Here is a 24039-nt window from a genome sequence, read left to right as displayed (position 1 = left end):
TGTGTGTGGGGGGGTGGGGGTGTAATAACCCTAGGTTGGGTGTGGGGGGGTAGCTGGTACATAATGCATAGGACCTAGTACAATACAATTGCACCTACTTTCAGAATGGCCACACGAAATGTACTTTCATCGTATCTCAACGGCACTGACCGACATTGCTTTTTGTCTCAAAAGTATTCCTGTTTTTCTAATTGATCGTTCTTAATGTATAGAAAACTACAGCATTTAGCAATTTATCGATGTCTATAGTATATGCGCACACCTTGCTCAGTGCGCAGCTTTGACGGCAACAAAAACATTGGACACTACTTCCTTACACGTGGTCATGTGGGTGTGTTTACATAGGTGATGTAAACAGAAAATACGCCTCATCCAGATAAGTCATAGGAGCCAAACGACAAGATTACCCTCAATAACTTGTCAATAAACATATATGGTAGTCGTTCATGATATGTTTTAAGTTCTAAAAGTGAGAAGCGATGGACTTCTACATCAATTTGAAGGTGAATTTCAGGGGCAATGCCAAAAATTTCCTCCTGTCTGGTTCGGAGACGAAGAGTTGGGAGTCAATGGAGGCCATGGTAAGGAACGATAACGAATGGGATGTGGAGTCAGCGGCTCGAGTCTCACCTTGTCTTGGCTCATGTATAGGCATAGTAAATCTCAACGACCTTCAGCGGTTTCTGGTACAATTATGGTATCAGCTAGATTTGTACAAAGGCCAATTTGTTGAAAAACGTGTATACCATATTTTATTGTTGTTTGCTGAAGGCCTGGCTTGGCTATGCAGATTAGCTTTCTAAACAAACACACCAGCGTTATTGGAATGGGCATTAATGCTCACATAGTTTTTCCTCAATGTTATTTACGTTTAACAGAAATAAGGTTCAAATGGATACTCAACATGTTGTAATGAACAGGCCGCTGTCATTGTCTCTTACAGTAGCTTTTGTTTCAAGTAATCTGTCAATTCTGTCGTCATGTTGTGTGATTTCTAATGGTGAAATCAGTGTAAGCAGACACGATACAAGTCCGGTAACATTCTTGCGTGTTATCTTTTCGTCAGTTTGGCAGTGGCTAGTTAGGATTAACTAAAGCCAATATATTCTGGTGGACCAGTCGAAAGGAAATTTGAGGATTGTAATCTTATATTGGCGGCCACCTTTGAAAATACAGGTTAAAGTCAGCGTTAAATCACTCACTTATGGATGAGGGTTGAACATTTCTGTTGTGCCTATTGTGCCTTAATACACCATAGCCAAGCATACTTGTTCTGAAATATACCTAGTGCCAATAAATTCATCACTGAAGAGAGGCAGCAAGCCACGAATTCCCTTCAAATGCTACTCTCTCCCTCTGCCTCTCCCTCTCTCCACAACAAAAACAGACTGAAAGTTTAATTCCTGTAAGTGCCCTGCTGCTGAGTCTCACGTGTCACATTTGAGTTGTGGGAAGAGGGAGAGGAAACCAGTCCAAGGAACCACTACCCAGATGCAATGCTAAACTTGAAAGTGTCACATCGGTTCGCTATTTATTTTTCCAGTGAACCTATTAGCTCAGTTAAGAACTATACTTTTACCAAGATAGTAGCTATTACTTATTTTCGACTCAGACACTGGCATTAGACCCTCATCATGACTCAGATCACCAAGTCGCTGAGTTCATCCTAATTGAAATGACCATGGTGTCTGAGAGTATGTCCAGGCACTAAACTGGCCCCCTCTCAAGGAGAATTCTCCCTTCAGGCAGCTATATACCAGATCACGTAGCACTGACTCGCTCTTTAAATTGTAGCCCATCCATGGTTTATTCTAATAGGGACATTGTCTATGATGACATTGGGATCCTGGTCGCTCTATGATGGTGTTAGTCTGCAGTGTCTGTTCCTCACAGTCGGCTGTTTGGTCATTGCTTTTTGTCTCTACAGGTGAAAAGGTCCTTTGGTCTGTGTAATCTGCAAGTGACATACTTTGATGAAGAAAATGAGGAGGTCAGTAGAACCAATAGGTCCACCGTGTTAACATGCTTTATCATGTTCTGCACCTGCTCACTTTACAGCAAGCAGTTCTCACTCACAGTGTAGGAAAAAAAGAATCAACGTTGTGTTTTTCATGTTTCAGGTTTCCATTAATAGCCAAAGTAAGTATTGGAATAGTTTAAACTTTTCACACAAAACAGACGTTATGGTATACAACATTTGCTAATATTCTGTTTTTTCCTAGTGGAGTATGAGGAAGCCTTGAAGGTACGTAGATTTTTTTTTGTTCAAAATTACGAATGACAAATACCAACTATAAACATTACATGAGTAGTCAAAGGAGCTTATACTCTTGTTGCTACCAGGGTGTTTTACAAGCAGCCAATTGAAAGTTCCTAGAAAAAGCAGCTAAAGATTCCACTCTGTTGTTCTCCTCAGAGTGCATCGCGACAAGGGAACCGACTTCATATGAACGTGTATGAGACCAGGGGCCAGCCCACACGCGTGCCAGCCAAGGCTAGCGCCACAGAGCCCAAGCGGGGCTTCAGGCCACCCCAACACTGCCCGACTCTGGCCCAGGTGGTCAGCCGCAAGATCCAGGCTGCTGTCCCTGAGCAGGGCATGGTAAGGACTGGCCTTATACAATATGGTGTTTCAGCCTGCTTTCCTTTACAAATGAGCCACGAAGGATAAGAACTAACCCTTGGCCAGGGTCACACCCAGTATGATTGTGCTCAGGAAGATTAATTAACATGAATCCGGGCTAGTTGTCAGGACAGTAGCCCAGCTGGCTGGTAGCAGAAATGTTGACATGGATGAATGATCTGTCCCCTCTGTGTTCCCTGCGCTGGTCCCACAGGTGATCATGAAGGAACTGAAGGGGACAAAGGAGGAGGACAAGACCCCACCAGCCTGGTTCACATCCTACATGGAGAAGGTATGCAGATGTATAGACCATCTCCCTCCATACACAGTTTTCTTTTCATAACAAGTGTCATATTTTCAGTTTTTTGATGCAGATTTAAATTGCTTTTTTTTTTTTTTTTTTTTTTTTTTTTTACGAGATCAGTCTCATTTCAAGCCCACCCTGCCTCCCTCCCATCCTCTAGTTTAAGGACCAGGTGGTGCGTGAGGCGGTGGAGAAGATCTGCCGGGAGTTCTCTGGCCAGTGTTGCATCCACAAGCCCCTGGGGGCAGAGGCCCAGGTCCCTGAGGTCACGTCCTCCACCCTGCCTGGAGCACCCAGCTCAACTCCCGCCTGCAGCAGCTGCCGTGGCCAGACTGCTGGGGGAGGGTACCAGTGCAGGTGTGTGTGAAAGAGTGGGAGAGGATATGTGTGTTTCTATGTGTCTGTAAGCAGTGTTCGGTGGACACTTGGGAGTATAACAAATTTCCCTCAAGCGTTCATTTCAGAAGAAACCTCCTCCCCAAGCGTTCCTTTCTGAGATAATGAAACCTAAGACGGAACGGTTTCGCTTCATGAGAAGGCCCAGGATGATTCGTACGAAGCCCCTCCCTCTTTAGCTAGCTCTCTCTTCACACGGGTCGGTTCGGTCTGTCTGCAGAGAGGTTGTGAGGAGTCTGTTTCTCTCTCTCCTCCAGTGTGTGTACGTCCTGCACACTGTGTGAGCCCTGCAGCTTCTCCCATGACCCCAGCCACAACCTGGTAAGGGCACGGACCCCCCTCTCCATCCCCGAGCACGGGTCCCCCGCGCCGGACCACAGCAGGTAGGTGACCGCTGTATGGTCCTGAAAGACAAGAGCTCTGACTTGTTCTCTCTTAACTGAGACGCCGTGTAAAACTGATATCCATTTTTGTATTATTAAGTCAACGATGCGAGTAGCCTTTCTCAGGGAGAAATATCTAAACTTGTACATGGCAGCATTCGATTGGATTTTGATTGGTATTACATGAGTGTCAGTCTAATAAAATCCTTACAAGGGGCTGAACGAGATCATTTCCGACCTCCGGAATGTTCTCTACTCCAGTGCTCTGACTCCCAGCTTCTGCCGTCCAGGTTCTACCGGCGAGGCGACCGGAGCTTCCGGAAGGCGGAGAAGCAGCGTCTGAAGGCGGAGAAGCGCCAGCTGAAGGCGGAGGTGAAGGAGATCAGGAAACAGCTGAGGATGGAGAGGCGGGGCCTGCAGTGGAGCGCCGCCGGCGACGGGAGCTCCTCCCCCGTCCTGCTGCAGCCTCGGGCCACCCAGGCCAACAGCCCAGAGTACGCTCTCACCGCACCAGGCCATGTTGGGTGAAATGCCCCTTTATGTTTGAGGGCTTGAAGTACATGCACGCACTAACTCACATCTACGTCTCGATGATGGCCTCTTTAGCTAAGATAAAGGAGTCAAGTATGCAGCTTGTTTCTAAGCTTTACGTTGGACTTTTTCTTCACCAGACGTCCGAAGCGCCCTTGCCCGCTGGTGGTGCCTGCCATGACCGCCCTGTTCCTGGACGAGAACTTGCCCGACGGCACCCGCCTTCGCCCGGGCACCAAGTTCATCAAGTACTGGAAGATGAGGAACACTGGCACTGTCTGCTGGAGCTCCGACACCAAGGTACAGGAGCAGGAGTTTTTAGATTGAGCAACACACTAACATCATTCACTATGTTCGTTTCAATGGGTAGGCCATCTGTACATAACCTAACTTGTAAAGTGTGACTTACATTTCCAGTAAGTGTAGTTGGCTGGCTTGCAGGGACCGCAGATCTTATTGTGTGATCTATTTTTGTCAGAATGTCATAGTTCAGCAAAGTGAGATCGGATCCATCTGATTTAAATATCTTTTTGTTCCTCTTTCTCTTTTTGGCTTCCTCTCCACTCCCAGTTGAAGTTCATGTGGGGTAACTTGGCAGTGGGTTCAGGGGACCGCTGGAGGGAGGTGTCTGTCCCCTCCCTGCAGCCTGGGCAGGTGGGTGTTGTCAGCGTGGCGCTGTGCGCCCCGGCCCTGGAGGGCTCCTACACCTCCCACTGGCGCCTGGCCCACGGCGGCGAGCAGTTTGGCCCCCGCGTCTGGTGCAGCATCGTGGTGGACCCCCTGGCGCCTGCCGCCATGATGGCCGACGGGGTGCTGGTGTCACCCTGCGTCACCCCGCAGGTTTGTCACCCGTCCAGTCCTTCCTTTCACCCTCCCTTCCCTCTCTTCCCTTCCTCCTAAACTCCCTCCCTTCCTTTCTCGCTTCCTCCCTTCCTTTCTCCCTTCCTCCCTTCCTCCTCCCTCCCTCCCTTCCTTCCTTTCTCGCTTCCTCCCTTCCATCTTCCCTTCATACTATCTCTTCCCTTCCATTTCCAGTAGTCCTGTCCACTATGTGCGTTTTGGTATCCTACTAATATGACCGTGTTGTGTTTGCAGGGGAAGAACCCTGTGTCCACTGGGAAGCCTGGGAAGTCCTGTAGCGTCTCCAGAGAGCAGCCTCTCATGTCGGTGGACCAGGAGGAGGGAGAATACTACATCCCCTCCGTCGACCTTCTCACCGCGCAGGTGCTCACTGCACTTCTCACTCCCACCGTCACACTGTTGCCGGAACGTTCACGGAACGGATCGATCGCCGAGTAATCCAGGCGCAGCAGCTGCGTGACTCCAGAAGAACACGCAATCCATTTCGAGCCACAGTTCCGTACTTTCAGCCATCGCTCTTTTCTTGAAACCCTCTCTCTTGGTTTCTCCCTCTCTCTTCTCTTTCCTTCAGGATTTGTTGTCCTTCGAGCTGCTGGACATCAACATAGTGCAGGAGCTGGAGAGTGCTCCCAATAACACTCCTGCTGGTAAGACTGAGCTCTGCTGGCCTGTGACCAATGCTGAAACCGTGTACTAATACGGTGCGCTAAAATATCAAACACCTCATAAGCCAGCGAGATAGCACAACTCTTTAGCATCGTGGGGAGTGAATGGTGTGTGTTCAATTGGCAGATGCTTTTATACAAAGCAACGTACAGGGGATTTGAACCTGGAACCTGTATTCAAATGCTCTACCACTGAGCTGGACTGACAAGTCTTCCTTCTCTACCTCCCATCTGTCCCCCCGTAGATATGACCCCCTGTATGTCCCCCCTGCCCCATGATGGCCCCCTGCAGGAGAAGACCACACCCCTGGGACTGATACAGGAAGAGGCTGAGGCCCAGGGAGTCACCAGCATTCTGGGTAATGCATGCCTTTTGGCACATCTGAGTCGTGCTTCAGAGGGACTTATGAGTGTTGGATATTAAAACAGCTTATGAGAGTTGAACTTAGCCACAAGGGACTATTTGCTGTCCAGCGTTGTGGATGTTGACCTGCTTGGATCACATCATAGGCTCTTGAGTCTTGTCACTCAGTCTGGGCCTCCAATCCTCTCCCATCAGACGTGTCCCAGGGGGTGGGTCCTGGCACAGAAGTGGGAGGAGTCCCAGCCCAGGAGGAAGGAGAGGAGGACATCAGCGGGACTCAGTTTGTCTGCGAGACCGTGATTCGCTCCCTCACTCTGGAGGAGGCTCCTGACCACGCCCCCCTGCATGGGACCCGGCCGAGGACAGGGAAAGGTGAGACTGAACCTCCACCCCTGCCCCGCCCTGACACATTTTACGTTGACATTTAGCAGATGTTAAGACACCTCAGCAATATCTCAATGTGGGTTCCTGTAAACTATCTCTGTGGTAAGCAGTGTTCCCCTTTAGATGTAGAAACACCAGTGGTGTGCTGATGGCCCCTCCCCTTCCTCTGACTCCTCCCAGTGCTCCGCCCAGCAGCTCAGGGGGGCTCCTCCTCCACCTGTGTCAAAGGGAAAGGGGCCGATCATCGAGGGGCGAGGCGGGTGGAGAAGAGCCAGGACACCGGCGCAGCGGCGCCCCTCCGCGCCACCCGCCCCGCCCCGCTCCGCACCGCTCTCCCGCCCCCCCTACGAGCCCCTGCCCCGCCCCCAGCTTGTCAGCAGGAGCAGAGGATGTCAGGTGATCTGCCTTCCCTTAAACCTCTTATCGTCGTCGTCTCGTCGTCCGCCCCCCCCCCCCCCCCCCCCCGTGACCGCACTCACACCGAGGCCTCGCTACGAACCCTGACCCCTCCCAAAGGGATTGAAAACTAACCGCCCGTGATCCTGTTCCACAGACGAGGGTCTGGAGTCCGACATCGAGACCATCTGCGTGGACGCCAGCGGCGATGAGGCCAAGGAGGGAGCGGAGAAAGACCCGGAGGGGGAAGGAAACGGAGAGGGGGCCCGCAGTCGCTCGTCCTCGGCCTCCTCCGAGGATTACATCATCATCCTCCCTGACTGCTTTGACACCAGTCGTCCACTAGGGGAGTCCATGTACAGGTGAGTGCCAAGAGTGCTCTCAGTTTCAATTCAGCTTCAAGGAATGGATTTAGAAATGATGCGTTACAGATGGGATCTCGTTTTCCCTTACAAAAAATACTACCCGTGTCACATTACAATGAGGATCTCGAGGCGTGTGAGCTCCCAGTTAGAGAGAAACACCACGCCCATCATGACTGCTTCGCAGATCAACCCATCCACTGTCTGTGGTGTGCTCTCCCAGCTCTGCCCTGTCCCAGCCTGGAGAAGCCCTACCCGAGACCCCCGGTGATCCCGACCACAAACATCAGTGTCGAACCACCCCGGAGGGAGAGGGGGGGGACATGGAAGAGGCCACCGGGGCGGTGTCGGGGTCCAGCAGTGCCAACGACATGCTGTGTACCTCCCAGACCCTGGATGATGAGCCTCTGACCCCTGTGGTGGTGGCAGCACCCAGGCCCAACGCTGCTGCCACATCCAGGTACACGCACTCACTCATCACCTTGCACGCATACACACACACACACACACACACACATTCTCCGTTCTGGAAGGTGGTAATGTCCTGTAAAGAGATGGATTGTTGTGTGTTACAGTGTGGACAGTGATGCTGAACCATCAGAGGGAAGTCTGGATGTGACTGGACTCTACCAGCCTGGGGACACGGGGGATGGTAAGGAAACACAACCAGAACACACACACACACACACACAAACCATCTGACAGTCAGGAGGTGCCACGCAGTCTAGCTCAGTTGGAACTTGCTTTATTGAGTGATTTTTGTCTTCATCAGGTTATTTAAGGAAAAAATATGACACACACACACACACACACACAACCAGGAAAGACAAAGGGTTGTTGTTTCCACATAGCTTGATCATGTGCTCTGCTTGCTGCCCACTGTCTGTCCTGATCCTGTAGTAATCCTACTGTAAATCCTTTCTGTAAAACCCTTCCCTTCAGAGTACAGCTCCCATCAAATGGAGCTGACCCGCAGGGCCAGGTAGCCTATGGCCAGGTTTGCGGAGTCATGTGTATCATGGGACCCTAACCAGCGTTGTGGTGTCTGTGTGTCTAACAGGGACCGGCCCGGTCCAGCCGCAGCCCGACAACGCAGCTGCCTCTGGGGGAGCCGAGGCCTCCGAGGACCCCAGGTGAGAGGAAGCCCAAGTCTTCCTGCTGCGCTAAAAACCTCATGGCGATGACGCAGCGGATTTTTATAACGACGTCGATCAAATGACCAATATCCAGAAATGCATACGTGATCTTGTTTGCCTCGTGACGTTGATGGCCGCTAGGACGACAATGACCGTTAGGATCGAGCGCACAATCGAATTACGTTATCACAAACTGCATACGTTATCTTGTATGCAGGCACCCAGGCATCACGGGTGGGCTGGTGAAGGGAGCTCTCTCTGTAGCAGCATCAGCCTACAAGGCTCTCTTCACTGGGCAGCCTGGACCAGCACAGGTCAGTACATGATTGGCCACTTACGCAAGCCAGTGACAGATAGCTTTGCAGTGCAGGAAATGAAACCAAGAAGTGTCTAAAACTAGACATGCACTCAGTTAATTATTGATTTGGACCAGTGCCGACGAGGAAATCGATCTGGAACCCCCTCGCAAGTGTGCGTCTCCTGAAAAAGGCACAGCCCCATTGGCGGTTCAATTCTAGTGTTCGACGAAGCCGTAGGCACCAATCGTCTTTGTTTTGCCGCTCATCGGCGTAACCTGTGTGTCTGTCTCCCAGCCGCCTGTGGACGGGGCCACCCAGGACACCATGATGGCGGTGCTGGTGGAGATGGGCTTCGGGGACCGTCCCCTCAACCAACGGCTGCTGAAGAAACACAGCTACAACCTGCTGGATGTGGTCAATGAGCTGGTCCAGATGACAGATAATGACTGGTACTCTACCCGCTACTGAGGAAGGGAGGAGGAGGAGGAGGGAGGAGGAGGAAGGGGGAGGAAGGGGGAAGTGGCCTGACCTTCGATGAGAGGGTAAGGACAAGGCGGAGCGAGAGAAGGAGGGTGTTAAACAGCAGTGCCTCGCCTTCATGGCCTCCTCCTCTCTTCCGATTGGAGCACGTCAACAGGATGTATCCTGACTGTGAGCGGAAAGAGACATTCCCGAAAACTCTGGGATTCTAGACTATCAAATAGCTACAGTCTGTAGATTCACTCATTCATCCGTAGCCTTTAGTGGTGTTATGCTTTTGCTTAGAAAAAGGGAGAGGAGGAATAGAGAAAGTGAATAACAATTGAATTCTGTGGCATCACTATGGCATCACTATGACAGCAGTGAAATATCAGTTGCTATCAACAAAGTTACATGCACATTCACTCGTGGCCATAGCCTGATGCAAAGTCAATATGTATCTATAGAAAACTAAAGAGCTACAATTTGCTTAACAGAATATAGGCAATAGGTGTATAATAGCTAGCCTACTTTATCAATGCCCATTATCAGATGGGACTTATTTATAAACATACTGTAGGTGTTGACTTTATATGATGATTATTAACTACATAGTGTGTTCAAATAACAAACACTTTACATATTTGGCTGACACTCAAACCAACTTACATTGCAGTATTTACTCAGTGGCCTCATGTCCAGTTATCCCCATCAAATCATTCAATTTAGTTGGACGTCCTTTGAATTCTTCCTGTACCTGCTTAGAGGTATTTTTCAATCTTTCAAGGTTAGTTGATGCTAGATGCTATATGCTTCTAGTTCTCACAATGGGCTGTTTGATTATGCCATTTTGTATAGATAAGAAGCTTTTTGAATGCTACATTGTGAGTTTGTGTGAATCCCAGCCACTGTTCCCAAAGTGTGCATGACTCAATGTTAGAGAGACTCAGCTTCTTTGTGTTCGGTGTCACCGGTATAGAAATAAACCTGGACACACACCCACACACTCATCCAAAAATCTGATTTGCTCAAATATCAGTGTACTATTATGAAGTGATACTGGTTATTCATGATTGAAATGCATTCCCCCCTACTATTGTGATGGGATTTTCCTATAGCTGACATCATGCTGTGGGTATGTGAAATGGGTGTGTTAAATGTAATTGCACAAAAAAATTGGGACCATACACTGAAGACACACTCCAGGAGTATCCATTGGAAGGGTTTCAAATGAGGACCATACAATAACGAAAGGAGAAAAAAATACCAATCCGAATGTCTTTAGATTTTTCTTTCTACTTTTTCTTCTGTTGTACAAAGACTGGACTAGTGTGTATAAGACCCTGTTGAAAAGATCATTGTCTTAAAGAAGAGCTAACCGCTTTCACATCACATTCACATTCTACTTCATTGTTCTTGTGGGTCCATGAGTGATGGTATCAACATTCTCTATTCTGAGATTGTTCTTTCTTTTTGACATAAAAAAAAAAAAAAGAAATGCATCAAGTTTATTCCAAACTTGAAAACTCACTGGAATCAAAAGATGTATCAAAAGGCTGCAGTGCTTTCTTTGTTTGTTTCTTTGTTTTGCGATATGGACAGGCTGAGTGTGCTTTCGTTTCTAAAGTGAAGTGAAAGGGTCATTATGCTATTTTAAGGGTTAACGTCTATTTTAAGGGTTAACGTATTGGTTGTTTGAAAAAAAAAGTCACAGAGAATGTTGTTTTTGATGGTCTTCTCTTTGAAATTTGCTAATTTGTGTTAGGATTTGCACTGTTGTACGTTTTATGTTTGTAGAAACTGTTACCGGAAAATCATTTTAGATGTTTTGCACTCATAAAGGTTGGGAGAAGGATATGGACATGAGAAAAAAACAAAAGCACTTATACATAGAAATATATATGTTATGTAGGAATGGAAACAGGTTTCTAATGTACTGCTTTTAAGAATGGAGTTGGATTTAGTTTATGTCCTCGATGTAAAACCAAAGTTGAATTAACCCCTATTATACTCTGATAGGTGACAAAATATTAAGTTCCATTCCCAGATTTACAGTGAATGTGCAATATAATAAATATTATTATAACGATGATAAAGAATTGGTAGTATTTTTCAGATTTTAGGAGGTTATAAAATAAAGAACAATTATGTTGATGATGATGGTATTTTCAATAATTAAAATTTTGAAAGTCCTGTCCCTGAAATATCTATTGAGACAGAAATGATACTTCAGAAGATAATTCCACTTGAAACATAATGAAACGTACTGTATGCTTTCCAAATGGTTAGGATATTTTCATAGGAGTGAACAGAGGTTTTTTGAATAAGAGAATGGTGCGGATTAAGCTTTTTCTGTGTTGCACTTTATGGACATTATATATGTGATGTACAAATCTCTGTCAAATAAAAGTCACTACACTCACGAACGTCTGTAGTTTTGAGATATCTTTCTCCGTCTGAGTCTGTGTGTATGTATATATATATATATATGATTATTATTTGTTATGTTAATGCCACTATTCTCCGGAGTGAGGCGACAAAATACTACAAGATTTACGCTGCGTCATCGAAAGGACTTTCGTGTGGGCTGGCCTGAGGAGTTAAATTCGGCAGCGATCCGACCAGTTTGTTTTCGCGAAATTATAAGGAAACTTGCCATTAAACCGAGTAAAAGGCATGTCGGCCTACGGTCAGATGTGTTTTTAAAATAAGTTTAAGGATTTTACATCTTGATAATGTTGGCCATTGTCTAAATCATCATAAAGGTAAGTAAACAAGAGTTTATTTTACCGAAGACAGGAAATCTATTATCTCGAGAGCTCGATGAATATGCAAATTATTTGAAGTAGCTACATATTTCCTCAAACCCTTGCGTACGACGAAGCAACATTTGTTATTGATTTATATTAGGAGACAATAGACCATGTCCTAATGTAGCGCATGTCTGCTATTGTAGATACGATGTTTATTAAGTAATGATCATGATTGTGTTTCATAAGGAGCAGGCATGGGAACAGTGGGCAGCAGTTTGGTGGTAGGGGGGTCTCACCAGGATGAGGATGAGAAGGACCTCATTTCCCAGTACAGGAAGAGTTCCAGCAGGAGCCACTCTGTTGATACTGTGTACTGCCCCACCTGCCAGGGCACTGGACGCATCCCACAAGGTCTGTATGGTCCACCCTGTACCTGTCTATCTGACTGTCTGTCTATTTGACTGACAAGCTGCCTCTTCCTGTCTAGCTGTCTGTCCTTGTCTGATTGTATCGCTGTTTGTTTAATCATCAGAGTGAATATAAAACATGTCTGGCTGCCTGGCTGTAATTGATTGTAATGTTCATTTTGCAGGTCAAGAGAGCATGTTAGTAGCAGTTATACCCTGCAATGACCAGAGGTTGGATCCACGACATACGTAAGCTCAAAGAAGGAAGACTATTTAGAGAATTAAGATCAACATCTAGTACTGCATTGCTACGATAGCTGTACTTATAACAGACAATCTTTGAATATGTATCCAACGGTCACGTCTCTATGTTATTTAACATCTTACAGGAAGTTGTATGTGGCAGTCTCGGTGTCTGTGTGCGTATTGGTCAGTGCGCTGGTCCTGTTCTTCCTGTACCCTCGCTGTGTCACTCTGTCCCCTGTGGCCGTCAAGTCTGTCTACGTCACCTTCCCGTCCAACACCGTCCTGATGAACGTCACAGTCAGTCGTGTTCTGGTTCAATTGACCATGAATATTTATATTGTTATGTCCAAACAACAACTTCATTGAAATAGAATTGGAATAATGCAATTATGTTAACTGTGTCCTTATTACAGAACATCCTGAATATAACCAACCAGAACTTTGCCACCGTCTATGCGTACAACCTCACAGGCCAGGTGCTGTTCTTTGAAACGGTTGTTGGCTCGACTGCTATTAAAAACGTCACCGTTATTAAACCTCTCTCTGACAAAATGGTAAGAAATACTGTGTGTTTGCTAAACTGTGTGCTCTGTAGTGCTACAACATAAGTCCTTGGCTCACTGTAGCTTTCCTCTTCTCTCCTAACAGTACACCTTTGAGATCCCAGTCAAGCTGAATGACCCAGGCCTGTAGTGAGTAGCACCTCTAACCTGGTTATCTGTGGAAACCTATCTGTGGCTTTGCTGAATAACCCTCTTATTCCACTGAGTCAAAGATCACACTGTTGAAGTTGTAGACATTTAGACATGTCTAAATAGCATGATATCATGTTTAGGTACTGTGAAGAACACCTTAATTGTTAAAATAAGGCCCTCCTTGTGTCCATGTGTGGCTCTCTCTCTCTGTCTCTGTCTCTGTCATGTGAAAGTATTGGAATGTCACACTTGCTTTGCACTTTAGATTATTGCACCAGATAAACTTAAACAAATTGAGAACCTAGTGTGGCAATTTAATTTTTAGAAAATAATGGATGACTGTATGTATGTACAAAGGACTCCATTGTTTCTAAAATAACCATATACATGATAAAGGTCAATTAAATCAGAATGTCTTTTTTTCTTTCCCAGCTTCTACTGTAAGTTCCCTATCAATGCTGTCCGCACATTGTCTCTACACTTCCAGTGAGTAAGATTGATCATGTGATCAGGTTCATTAGTCATGCAGACCTAGCTGGATATCAACTGGAGGCTATTAGACAATGATGATGTTCACGTGAAACAATGAAGGAGATGTTGTCATCCTCGAGTTACAGGCACTTAAGTAGTGTTTAAAGAATAAGTTAGAAAATAGAGCTGCTCTACGTGTGCTGTGTGTGTGTGTGTGTGGGGGGGGGGGGGGGCTTTTGGGCCTGTCTATTTGTGTGACTCAGGAAACCTTATACCATCCCAATTGAAGGTTGCTAGATGTTAGTCAATTGGTAAAATGTGTTTACTAAATGTTGACTTAGTCCTTGGTAAGTCAGAGGCCAGACTGGGATTACAGTTGTGCAGGAATGTGAAATAAAGAAGCTCTTATCAGCAGATGAAAATTCAGAAATGGGTCAGGGAATCACGAGCAGACTTACATTTACATTTTACATTTGAGTCATTTAGCAGACGCTCTTATCCAGAGCGACTTACAGTAAGTAAAGGGACATTCCCCCGAGGCAAGTAGGGTGAAGTGCCTTGCCCAAGGACACAACGTCATTTGACACGGCCGGGAATCGAACCAGCGACCTTCTGATTACTAGCCCGATTCTCTAACCGCTCAGCCACCTGACTCCCTTACAGTAAATCCTTTACTGTTAGCCTGACCTAGTTATGGCATGAATGTTAATAAATTAATACATGAACACAACTCTTCTAAACACCACGTAGGCACTTTTCTACAGAGTCCATTGTTTAGTTATTCTGTATCCACTAGAACAGTCGTTCTCAACCCTGGTCCTCCAGTACCCCCTGTCCTGCATGTTTTAGATGTTTCCCTGCTCCAACACACCTGATTCAAATGAATGGGTCGTTATCTAGTTATGCAGAAGCCTGTTAACGACCATTCATTTGAATCAGGTGTGTTGGAACAGGGAAATATCTAAAACATGCAGAACAAGGGGATACTTGAGGACCAGGGTTGAGAACCACTGCACTAGAAAAACCAAAAGTAAAATGGCGTTGCCACTTTTGGAGTGTTTGAAGTGTTTTCTCCCAGTCCAACTACTTATTTGTTCAACATGTCCATGCTGTGTTTCCACTCCCTCAGGATGACCATGACGGTGTACTACCTTGCCCACTACGAGGAGATCTCTCTGGACACCTATGAGTACATAGACTGTGGAACCAACACCACCACTGTCCACCTCATCCAGCCTGGGCAGGTCCTGCCGACTGGGGTCCAGCCTGCATCCTTAGACCTCCCTTCTGGCTCCTCTGGAAAACTGTTGGAAACTGAGTGAGTGCATGTTGAACTGTGAAGACAAAGTCACAGGATAGACCATGTGACCATACCAGACAGTCAGCCACAGGAATAAGCATCAGTAAAAAATCAAGAATTAAAACATGAGCTGCTGCAAAAGACCTGCAAGATTCAAATGCTTGGACACATCCTTCTGTGAAACTTTCTTTCTCATTTCTCTTTTTGTTGGTGATGTTTTAGAACTTTGTTTTGGTTAGAGCCGTATAATGAAAAAAAAGAAATTTTAAGACATGTTTGCATAGTCTCTGCATCATGCATTTCTTGCTACGTTTCATTTTGAAGACTAAAAAGCACTACCGTTGGCTTACAGATCAATTTTTGCACAACTTTTTTTTTTTTTACATAGTTTCATACTGTTCATATTTAATCCTTGAAACACTAACTATGATATTTGTTCTTGACAAATCATGTTTTGGATTTAGCTGTTGCAAATGGCTACTGCTTGAAATAGATTCCTGGTTTATAAAACCCTGTTTTGTTTTGTGAAAACATGTAAGCACGCTTCATGTTATGTAGAATTGTATACTGAACATTACATCTGTGACACTTGTCTTGTCTTTGTCCTTCATTCCATGCTAACTCTATGAACCCTTTGGGGATGTGGTCTTTACATTATTATTGTAAGACCATTGGTGGGGTCAAATATGGTCTGTGTCATAATTCACAACAACAGTCCATGTAAGCATTACTGTATGTCACCAGATAACCACATATCTTTTGGGAATAAGAAAGTCTACAGGGATTTTTTTTAAATTAGATTACACTCAGCTCAAACACTCAGTCTTTATTTGAAACAGAAAAAGAAAATACAAGTCTTAACTTTCTCTTCTCTTATGAGGCACTTGTTTGGTTTCGGTTCTATTGTCATAAACGAAATTTAAAAAAAATTATTGGAACCATTCTCGTGTACTGCTTTTGTCATGTATAATGTTTAATTTAATTTTCATTATTCTGCCAGATTGTGAAGTCGTTCTACCGTTTTACACCATTACTTGTTGTTAATTTGAATAGCCACTGAGTGGCACTGTGTTTGAAATGAAAGTCGTCCCTTTGTCTTCTTAAATTTGATGTAGGAAAGCAGCAAAAATCTTTTTCTTTTATAGAAAAAAAACAGTGCATAATATTTCAACAAAATAATGTCTTCTCCACAGTCCTCTTTATTTCTTTAATGTAGGGTCCAAACTTTTCTTCACCATTGTTGAGAGTACTGTGTGGACTGTAAAACAAAAAACAAAACAAAATTCTTATCATTCATTACCATTTCCTTTCTTTAGCATTACCTCTGATACTGAGGGGGTACACTCACCGAGTATCTGTTGTCTATCTTGGCGCTGTACTGGACCGGGTTTCTGATTTTGTTCTGACAGTGACAACACTCATTCACAGCTGTAAGACAAGAGGGACAAGAGAACAAAACAGGCCCTTCTAAAACTTTCAGTTTTTGACTCAAACTGTCTATACCTATGTTGTTGTACCAACAATGAGAGTGCCAGGACTACAATTGTGTCCCTACTCAATCACTCATTTAACAAATTGAAAGTCAGCAGTGAAATATAAAGATTTCTCAGCCATTCTCTGTTTTCTCTGAGAGGTCCAGCTTACAGGAGGCTGAAATCTCTAGTTTCCAATCCTCAGGGCCGCTCGTGCGCTACCTGATACAGAGTGTGGTCAGGAGTGAGTGGGGTCCAAAATGTATTATTCAACAGCCCTCAGTCTAATGAGAGGACTACAGAGTGTGACAACCTCCCCAGATACCGTGGAGACGGGAATGCACTGCACACATGCACACAAAGTTCAGTTCAGCATACTCGGTGGCTGTGCAGCAGTAGCTGTGTACAGTATACATGTGTAATTGTAGATGGGAAATGTCAAGTCATGTTTTAATCACAGCCCATTCAGCATTGTCCAATCATCGCAGACATACTAAACTTGTTATGTCTGTTGTGGTTTTAGGATGAGGGCTTGTGTCACCTCTTGGTGAATGGGTTGTTGTTGACATGGCTAATGGGAACCACAGGAGGGTTTTTCTATGTGTAGATCAGATCACACTGGTATTCATGAGCCACCTCATGAGTCCCTGGGTGTAAACACTTACACTTATTCCTGAGGTGATTGTAGTCAATTGAGGATTAGTGTCTCTTCTATTGTGGGCTCAATGGTGGACGGCTTCACCAAGTCATGTTTGGACTTGAGTCAAGCAGTAGGGATAGGTAAACAGACTTTGGGCCTACAATCATTGGCTTTAGGTGTTGGCAAGGTATATATCGGGGGCAGAGGATTTGACTACAGATCCAGAGATCAAGCACTTTGTGTGAAATGCACACAAAATGCTAATTCTCAGAAAACAAAATACTTCTTGACATTTAACCCATACCCTGTAAAACATGGTCATGTGTCATTATCATTGTCGGCATGTTTTGGCTAACTCTACAATGAGAAAGGTGCAGAAGGGTTTAAAGAGAGGTAGGGGAACCTGGCTGTTGGACCGGTGCATCTGACTCCACCTTGGACTTGACTTCTGTAGATTCTTTCTGAACCTGTAACTAGAAAGAAAAGTCTCTCAATACTGCAGACAGAAAACAACATGGAGAAGCCTCAAGGCATAATTTATGGTGACCAACTGTACAAGGTGGCTCTTGATAGGTTGAAACAGGATCAACTCATCTCTTGTTGAGATGTAGCATATATATGGCAGGGTACCACCACACAGAACTTTTTCAATTTTTGTTTTAATTTATTACATATATTGTTAAGTATAGTAGCTTACCGTACATATGTTAGGACTTTGTGTTTACGTATTATGTTTAGGTTCTTTGTTATAGGTTTAGTTAGGCTGTTAAGGATTGTCAAGGCAGAACCAAAGAATTGTAATGTACCTGACCTTGTTTCACAAATAAACTTGAAACTTGAGACCTGACCCACAGACCTGACCTACAACATCCTAAATGAAACTTAGCAACATGAAAAGCATGAGTCAAGTTTGAGAGTCATTCAGTTGTCTGGGACCATAAATTCAGCAGAGAGTCTTTTCACGATCTGATTCCAATATACATTTTGAACTCAAATATCACACCATTTGAACATCTACTGTCTCACAGGCAGTTATTCAACAAAGTCGTGAGGTATGTCCAAAGGTACACAACCAGCCAATTTAACAAGAGGAAATGAGGTCAACTGACCCCACACACGGGTGTTGCATGTGCAACTACTGTTTCCACCACTAAGTGTGAATAAATTATGAATGAGGAAGTGCTGCATCAGTTCTGCTAGAAGGCTGTATTTTCAATACAACACCTGCTTGTCTCTGGACATCCTGCGATCCAGCATTGACTGGCGCCGACGGGCCTCCCAGTGCATGGCAGACATCTCACACCACAACCAGGGAGAGAGAGCCTGTTATTAAAGCACCACACAGGTTTATCAGTGTAAACTGGATTGGATTGATAGCTGTGTGTGTGTGTGTGTGTGTGTGTGTGTGTGTGTGTGTGTGTGTGTGTGTGTGTGTGTGTGTGTGTGTGTGCGCGCATGTGAGTGTGTCTGTGTGTGCGTGTGTGTGTGTGTGCGTGCGTGGGCACTACAGTGATTGTGATATATAAAGACAGTAACCTGAGACGTACTCTATCAAGTGGTTTCTAAGTCTTTCTAATTAATGACAGTGCAACAACTGCAGACTCCAATCTTAATTGTTCCATAAACATAAACACAGCCTAATGGGACATGTATTCTCTATAGTTGGCTCATCTGAATGATATAAATGTATAACAAAATGACAAATAAGTTTAAGAAGGCCATCTTACATTTTCACATGGATGTGAAGAAAGTTACAATGGAACTTCAATTGAAATCATGGTGGTTTTAATGCTGATAAACTTTTCAGTTGAGATAAATGTCAACCCAGTGCAATAATTTAAAGATATATAATAATAAAATGCAGTTATAATTACAAACAAATATGCAAGTTAACATACAGTCTCATTCCAATTAAGAGAACATTCTTAGAATTCATAATTCTTAATTTACCATAATTAGAGTATGCAAATTAAACTCTAAAGTTGTTAGTTTCTGTAGGCCTACTTACGAATCCACGGGGAGTCCACACAGTGTAGAATCCTGAGGTAGCCCTCACAAAGTAAGTTGCACTAAGGATGTTGATGTGGGGCACCTTTCTCTCTCCCCCAGTTCTAAGTATCCTAATTCCCACCGCAAGTCACCTGGCAACTGGACGCTCTCATGGGTCGGTCCTACGTCAGAGAAAGCTGAGATAAGTAAATCATTGCTCAGTCACCCCCAGTGGCTTAAGGTGTTCACCCCATTGCCTGAAAAGAAGAATACCACCTGACTAGTGTTGACAGACATTCGCTATAAAATGTACATACAATGTATAGTAAATAAATGTGTAATCCGTTTATTTTTAAGACATTGCTTTCGTCTTGCATTGTTGTGAATTGTCCGCCTTGTCGACAGGGGGCGCAAACCCCCTTTGTACCAAAAAAGCGTTTACATACCTCTTTGCTTCTTCTCTAAATGTGGTTGGCGATATTTGGGGGATATAGCCTACCTGTCCATGAGCAGCGAGAGAACAGTAGGCTAGATATGTTGTATTAGATACCTTTTGTTCGTTTTTCTGCCCATATTTTTACAATGCAATGTTGAGTAGACCCACTGCAGGTTACTGTCAATAAACAGACAAATTCAATTTAAATATTGCATAAGACTACAACAAAAGTTGTAGATGCATAATAGTAGGCTAATACAATTCTCACCATCTGATATTGAGCTGGACGGATAATTAATCAGTACACTTCCAGCAGGTAATTGCTTGGTAGCTGCTTCAAGGCAAAATAATATTCATTATTTTAATAATAAACACTCTTTTATCATTCCGGAGTGGGGTTGTTGTGCCATTGCTGGTCGTGCAAGTAATTTCCAAATGCTCCTGAATACCCCAGCGAGTCTCTTTCATCTATATCACACCATGGTGTATCTCTCCCCCTAAGGGCTGCATGGTCCAGCCACAAAGCAGATGGCTGCATCTGAAGTCTATTTTTAGGCAGTTCAGTTTTGCATCATGCCATGATGACACACCTATAGCCAGTCATTGTTGGAATGAAAGTAACATCTCTGGAAGGTTTCTGATGCTGATATGATCATAATGGTTTCATATGACCTATTCTGAATCTATACAGCCACAGCTAGGTCAAACTGGCGCCAATGGGTCAGAATGTCATTGTGACAAGAGTTAAAGGAAAGGAGGCATTAACATTTAAATGAGAAAGATAGTTTTCCATTTCCCTGACTTGACCAGGTGTAGCCGTCTGGATAACATCAATTTTCAGGTAACAGTAAGTTTCTCAAGCATCTTCAAAACCATCTGTTTATTGTAATTTCCTCTTAATTACCCCTCTCACACTGTTCAATGGCAGTAGATCCACCTTCAAACAATCATCAAAAACATGCACAAAAAGTAGTGGGCTCATTTGGACATCACTGTTTGTTATAATTATACTTTTAGATGATACAATAAACCTAAACTTGTTTGTCACATTGTCTAAATACTATGCTTTCACAAACTGACCCCTGAAAAAGGTCAGCGCTCTCCTATTTAGTTGGGCTGGGATTGTTTTGGGCAGGTTAATGTTACGTCACTCATGGGTGGGGGTTGTGTGGTTCAACCGCCTCTCTCATCGACTTCACCAGTTCATTTCACGACGGATATTCGAAGGTTCAGCAGCACTTCTACATAGCTGCTTGCTTTCTCGTGGACTACTTGCAAGTAGGGATATATTTTTTGAATACTGGAATTATGCTGTCTGTTTTAGGAGTACGGAAAAGCTGAAAGGTAAGATTTAGATTTACATGTTTTAAAACACGCGAGTTAATCTAACTTCGGGTTGGAATTTGATTTCTCACGCGGATTTAAGTCAGACTGGTCGCCCTTAGCACTAACTATATGATGCGAGATCGCTTCAAGTTAGCGTTTTCTGATCGGCAGCATTAATTTCTAATTTTGTTAGAGATTGATGTATGATAGCTTGTGAAGTGTTAGACCTATGTTTTGAAATTACTGTGTCCATAGCAACCCGACCACAGCAAGCATGCAAGGGAGTTAAGAGATAGCGCACCGCGGTAACCGTCTCTCCCTTGCCGACCGGCCGGACAACAGCCACTACTCGTGGAAGAGTTAGCCTACCATATGAGATTAAAAAAAGAAAAAGAATAAGCTTATTCTCTAAAACAGATGCATTTGCTCATATATATATATATATATATGTATTTTACAAATTTTTAGCATTATTTTTGTCCATCATAATTTATTGCCTATGTCCAACAATCTTAATAAAGTTAATCAAAAAGTCAGACTTTCCCCATTTTGCAGATTGCAAGTCCTAGATTCTTTTCAACAAGATTCTGTGCGCAGATGCAAACCACATTCTATTGGAATGACCGCCATTCCAACCCATTTCAGTCGTCGGTAGACAACGTAAAGGGACTATGCATAACTAATTAGATGTTCAGTCACCCTACTAAGTAAATAGCAATACAAGTGTCGGCGAGTTCCTCTTTCTAAGCAGATAAGGACATTATTTAGGAGTTGTGAAACCGACTCAAGTTACTGTGAATTATGGCCACACTGCCTTTGTTTTATCAGTTGACTCATGATTCTCGCCCTGTCTCTTTTGATAAGGTCCTCTGTGACTCCAGCCAGCCTCCCATTCTGCTGCCACTGCCTTTGAAGTAGGTGTGAAGGAACTGTTGCCCCGGAGACCGTCCCTACCGCCTTCCTCTCCAGTCTGTCATCACCTCCCAACCGGGGACCAGCCAACATGGGCAACCAGCTCACAGAGATCGCCCCCAACACCCCCTTTCTCCCCAGCTTTCAGTCCCTACACGTGGTCATCATCGGCCTGGACTCTGCAGGGAAGACATCTCTCCTCTACCGGCTGAAGCTGCGAGAGTTTGTAGAGAGCATCCCCACCAAAGGCTTCAACACAGAGAGGATCAAGGTGGCCGTTGGGAGTTCGCGGGCCACCACCACCTTCCAGGTGTGGGACGTGGGGGGCCAGGAGAAGCTCCGCCCCCTGTGGAAGTCGTACACGCGGCGCACGGACGGCCTGGTGTTTGTGGTGGACGCCGCCGAGACAGAGCGCATGGAGGAGGCCAAGGTGGAGCTCCATCGGATCACCCGCTCGGCGGAGAACCAGGGGATTCCTGTCCTGGTGCTGGCCAACAAGCAGGATCTGACTGGGGCCGTGTCCGCCCTGGAGGTGGAGAAGACCCTGGGCCTCCACGAGCTCAGCTCCTCCACGCTGCACCACACCCAGGGCTGCAGCGCTCTGGACGGACAGGGCCTCCAGCCTGCCCTGGAGAAACTCTACGAGATGATCCTCAAGAGGAAGAAGATGCTGCGGCACAGCAAGAAGAAGAGATGAGGGGGCGGGGTCTGCCCGTGGACTTTGGGTCTGTGAGATTCCGCTATGAAGGTGCTTAGCCATGGACTTAATTGGCATTCCTTGGGAATTTTGTGGGAGTTTTAAACCCCAAAGGACAGGGGAGTGGGATGTCTTCGAGAAAAGACTGAGGAAAGAAAGAGACAGATCTGATGGTCTATGACAGATGCTGAACACTGAGCCTTGACTGCCCCTTGAAAGAAGTCACTTGTATTGAATGACATTGCCATCTCCTTTTAACAAGTACCGTCACAGTTATTGGCCTATCCTAAGCATCCTAAGGGATTTGTCTCATAGTTTAACATCTTTATAGTTCACTTTGTTGCATGGAGGTTAACTGCTTGGGACACAACTACTTTTGTAGATCAAAAGAGGACTACGGTTTGTCTCACTGTTGGGGTGGTGTAGAACTTGAATGGATCTCCACAGTGACATCACTGGCTGAAAGCAGCTAGTTCTGGCCATGCAAGTTTTACACACCGTTACTCACTTGTCATGGTAGATGTGGACATAGAGGTAGATGAAGAAGTTAACAGTTTTTACATTCTGTACATATTTTTTTGTAATACTTATACAAAATGAATAAATTATTGAAGACTTTTGAAGACAACTGTTTCTGTCAGTGTCCCTGTGCTTTCTTGTGATTGATTCACAATGAACAATTAAAACAAACCCTCAGCGGAGCATTCAGTGTTTTAGTGGATGCTTCAGTGTGTAGAATCATGGAGGTATTGTGGGCTTGCTTTCATCAGAAGGACACACTATGTGATTTATGCATGGTCTGATGCAATCTGGGCTATTAAGTGTCAGGTTACTAAATGAGTCACACAGGAGACAAGACAAGTAGCGATTTCTTGTGTGCACTGCAAGTTTTAAGGCTAGCATATCACACTTCATTCTTTGAGGTGGTTTTGTTAGAGACACCCATAGAAAACATGTCCTTTGGAGTCCGAAACATGAGCTGCCATCTCTCATATCAGACACTGAGGAAGGGGTTTCATATCAGTCAGGTAAGGATCTAGATTGTCTTCTGGCTAGGAAACACTGCTTTTACAACTGGAACATTTAGAATAATTCATTAGAATAATTCGAATAAATCAGCTGCAGTACCCAAAGGATATCTAACCTAAACTTGCCTCCAACAATTTATTGGTCATTTACACATCAAAGGCTTTTCTAGAGGGCATTCATTAACAAAATGTATGTAACCACGGTAACAATTCAATTATCTGTTGCTAACATTTAAATGGTGTCCTTACAGTGATTACAGAGAGTGCAGGATATTTGAAATAGGTTTGATCTCTGCTTTGGGGTAAAACAAGGGGATGGCACCTTCATCAGGTCAAAACACTTTGATAAAAGTAAGATGAAGTTTCCTTCTGAAATTATACAAGAGAATAAGTCAACCAGATATTTCAGCATCATAAATAGTTCCAGCCAGGGGCACATTTCTTCTTCCCTTACTGAATTTCTGCAGTTGAAAGGTTCTCTGTACCTGTCTTTCGTTTTCTTTT

At 44.7% G+C, this 24039-nt stretch overlaps 3 protein-coding genes across 9 annotated transcripts; all 3 read left to right on the top strand.

Annotated features, from left to right (window-relative positions):
- The first annotated feature begins 355 nt into the window (after positions 1 to 355).
- Positions 356 to 11606, top strand: nbr1b (NBR1 autophagy cargo receptor b). 5 transcript variants are annotated; one of them, XM_062447779.1, is made up of 22 exons: positions 356 to 581; positions 1928 to 1990; positions 2121 to 2139; positions 2223 to 2245; positions 2417 to 2602; positions 2838 to 2915; positions 3088 to 3284; positions 3581 to 3706; positions 3997 to 4200; positions 4378 to 4537; positions 4808 to 5077; positions 5333 to 5461; positions 5670 to 5745; positions 6009 to 6122; positions 6323 to 6499; positions 6692 to 6907; positions 7065 to 7269; positions 7493 to 7729; positions 7845 to 7921; positions 8330 to 8402; positions 8623 to 8719; positions 8999 to 11606. In XM_062447779.1, exons 1-22 carry the CDS (start codon positions 480 to 482, stop codon positions 9170 to 9172), a joined length of 3003 nt encoding a protein of 1000 aa, XP_062303763.1. In that variant the 5' UTR covers positions 356 to 479; the 3' UTR covers positions 9173 to 11606. The 5 variants fall into 5 exon arrangements, with proteins under 5 accessions (XP_062303763.1, XP_062303764.1, XP_062303762.1 ...); XM_062447780.1 differs by having other exon boundaries at positions 2417 to 2604; positions 2831 to 2915; positions 8631 to 8719; XM_062447778.1 differs by having other exon boundaries at positions 2417 to 2604; positions 2831 to 2915.
- A 157-nt stretch (positions 11607 to 11763) lies between these two features.
- On the top strand, positions 11764 to 17987 carry LOC134008150 (transmembrane protein 106B-like). Of its 2 annotated transcripts, none has more exons than XM_062447776.1 (8): positions 11764 to 11928; positions 12169 to 12327; positions 12509 to 12572; positions 12713 to 12866; positions 12983 to 13123; positions 13218 to 13261; positions 13697 to 13750; positions 14865 to 17987. In XM_062447776.1, exons 2-8 carry the CDS (start codon positions 12171 to 12173, stop codon positions 15055 to 15057), a joined length of 807 nt encoding a protein of 268 aa, XP_062303760.1. In that variant the 5' UTR covers positions 11764 to 11928; positions 12169 to 12170; the 3' UTR covers positions 15058 to 17987. The 2 variants fall into 2 exon arrangements, with proteins under 2 accessions (XP_062303760.1, XP_062303759.1); XM_062447775.1 differs by having other exon boundaries at positions 12163 to 12327.
- Positions 17988 to 20718: 2731 nt separating this feature from the next.
- Positions 20719 to 23140, top strand: LOC134008124 (ADP-ribosylation factor-like protein 4D). Of its 2 annotated transcripts, none has more exons than XM_062447774.1 (2): positions 20719 to 20850; positions 21763 to 23140. In XM_062447774.1, the coding sequence occupies exon 2, from the start codon at positions 21902 to 21904 to the stop codon at positions 22505 to 22507; it is 606 nt and encodes a 201-aa protein (XP_062303758.1). In that variant the 5' UTR covers positions 20719 to 20850; positions 21763 to 21901; the 3' UTR covers positions 22508 to 23140. The 2 variants fall into 2 exon arrangements, with proteins under 2 accessions (XP_062303758.1, XP_062303757.1); XM_062447773.1 differs by having other exon boundaries at positions 20719 to 20916.
- The last annotated feature ends 899 nt before the right edge of the window (positions 23141 to 24039 follow it).

This window comes from Osmerus eperlanus, chromosome 2 (assembly GCF_963692335.1).
Source record: "Osmerus eperlanus chromosome 2, fOsmEpe2.1, whole genome shotgun sequence".
In the NCBI taxonomy this organism is placed as follows: Eukaryota; Metazoa; Chordata; class Actinopteri; order Osmeriformes; family Osmeridae; genus Osmerus; species Osmerus eperlanus.
Note: the sequence above shows the minus strand (reverse complement) of the source record. Positions and strands in the feature narration are given on the sequence as shown.

Coding starts and splice junctions, on each gene's coding strand:
- LOC134008124 (XM_062447774.1), top strand. CDS start 21,902: ATGGGCAACCAGCTCACAGAGATCGCCCCCAACACCCCCTTTCTCCCC.
- LOC134008150 (XM_062447776.1), top strand. CDS start 12,171: ATGGGAACAGTGGGCAGCAGTTTGGTGGTAGGGGGGTCTCACCAGGAT. Junction 12,328..12,508: donor CACTGGACGCATCCCACAAG/GTCTGTATGGTC, acceptor TTCATTTTGCAG/GTCAAGAGAGCATGTTAGTA. Junction 13,124..13,217: donor AACCTCTCTCTGACAAAATG/GTAAGAAATACT, acceptor CTCTCCTAACAG/TACACCTTTGAGATCCCAGT.
- nbr1b (XM_062447778.1), top strand. CDS start 480: ATGGACTTCTACATCAATTTGAAGGTGAATTTCAGGGGCAATGCCAAA. Junction 2,916..3,087: donor TCACATCCTACATGGAGAAG/GTATGCAGATGT, acceptor CCCATCCTCTAG/TTTAAGGACCAGGTGGTGCG. Junction 3,707..3,996: donor CCCGCGCCGGACCACAGCAG/GTAGGTGACCGC, acceptor TCTGCCGTCCAG/GTTCTACCGGCGAGGCGACC.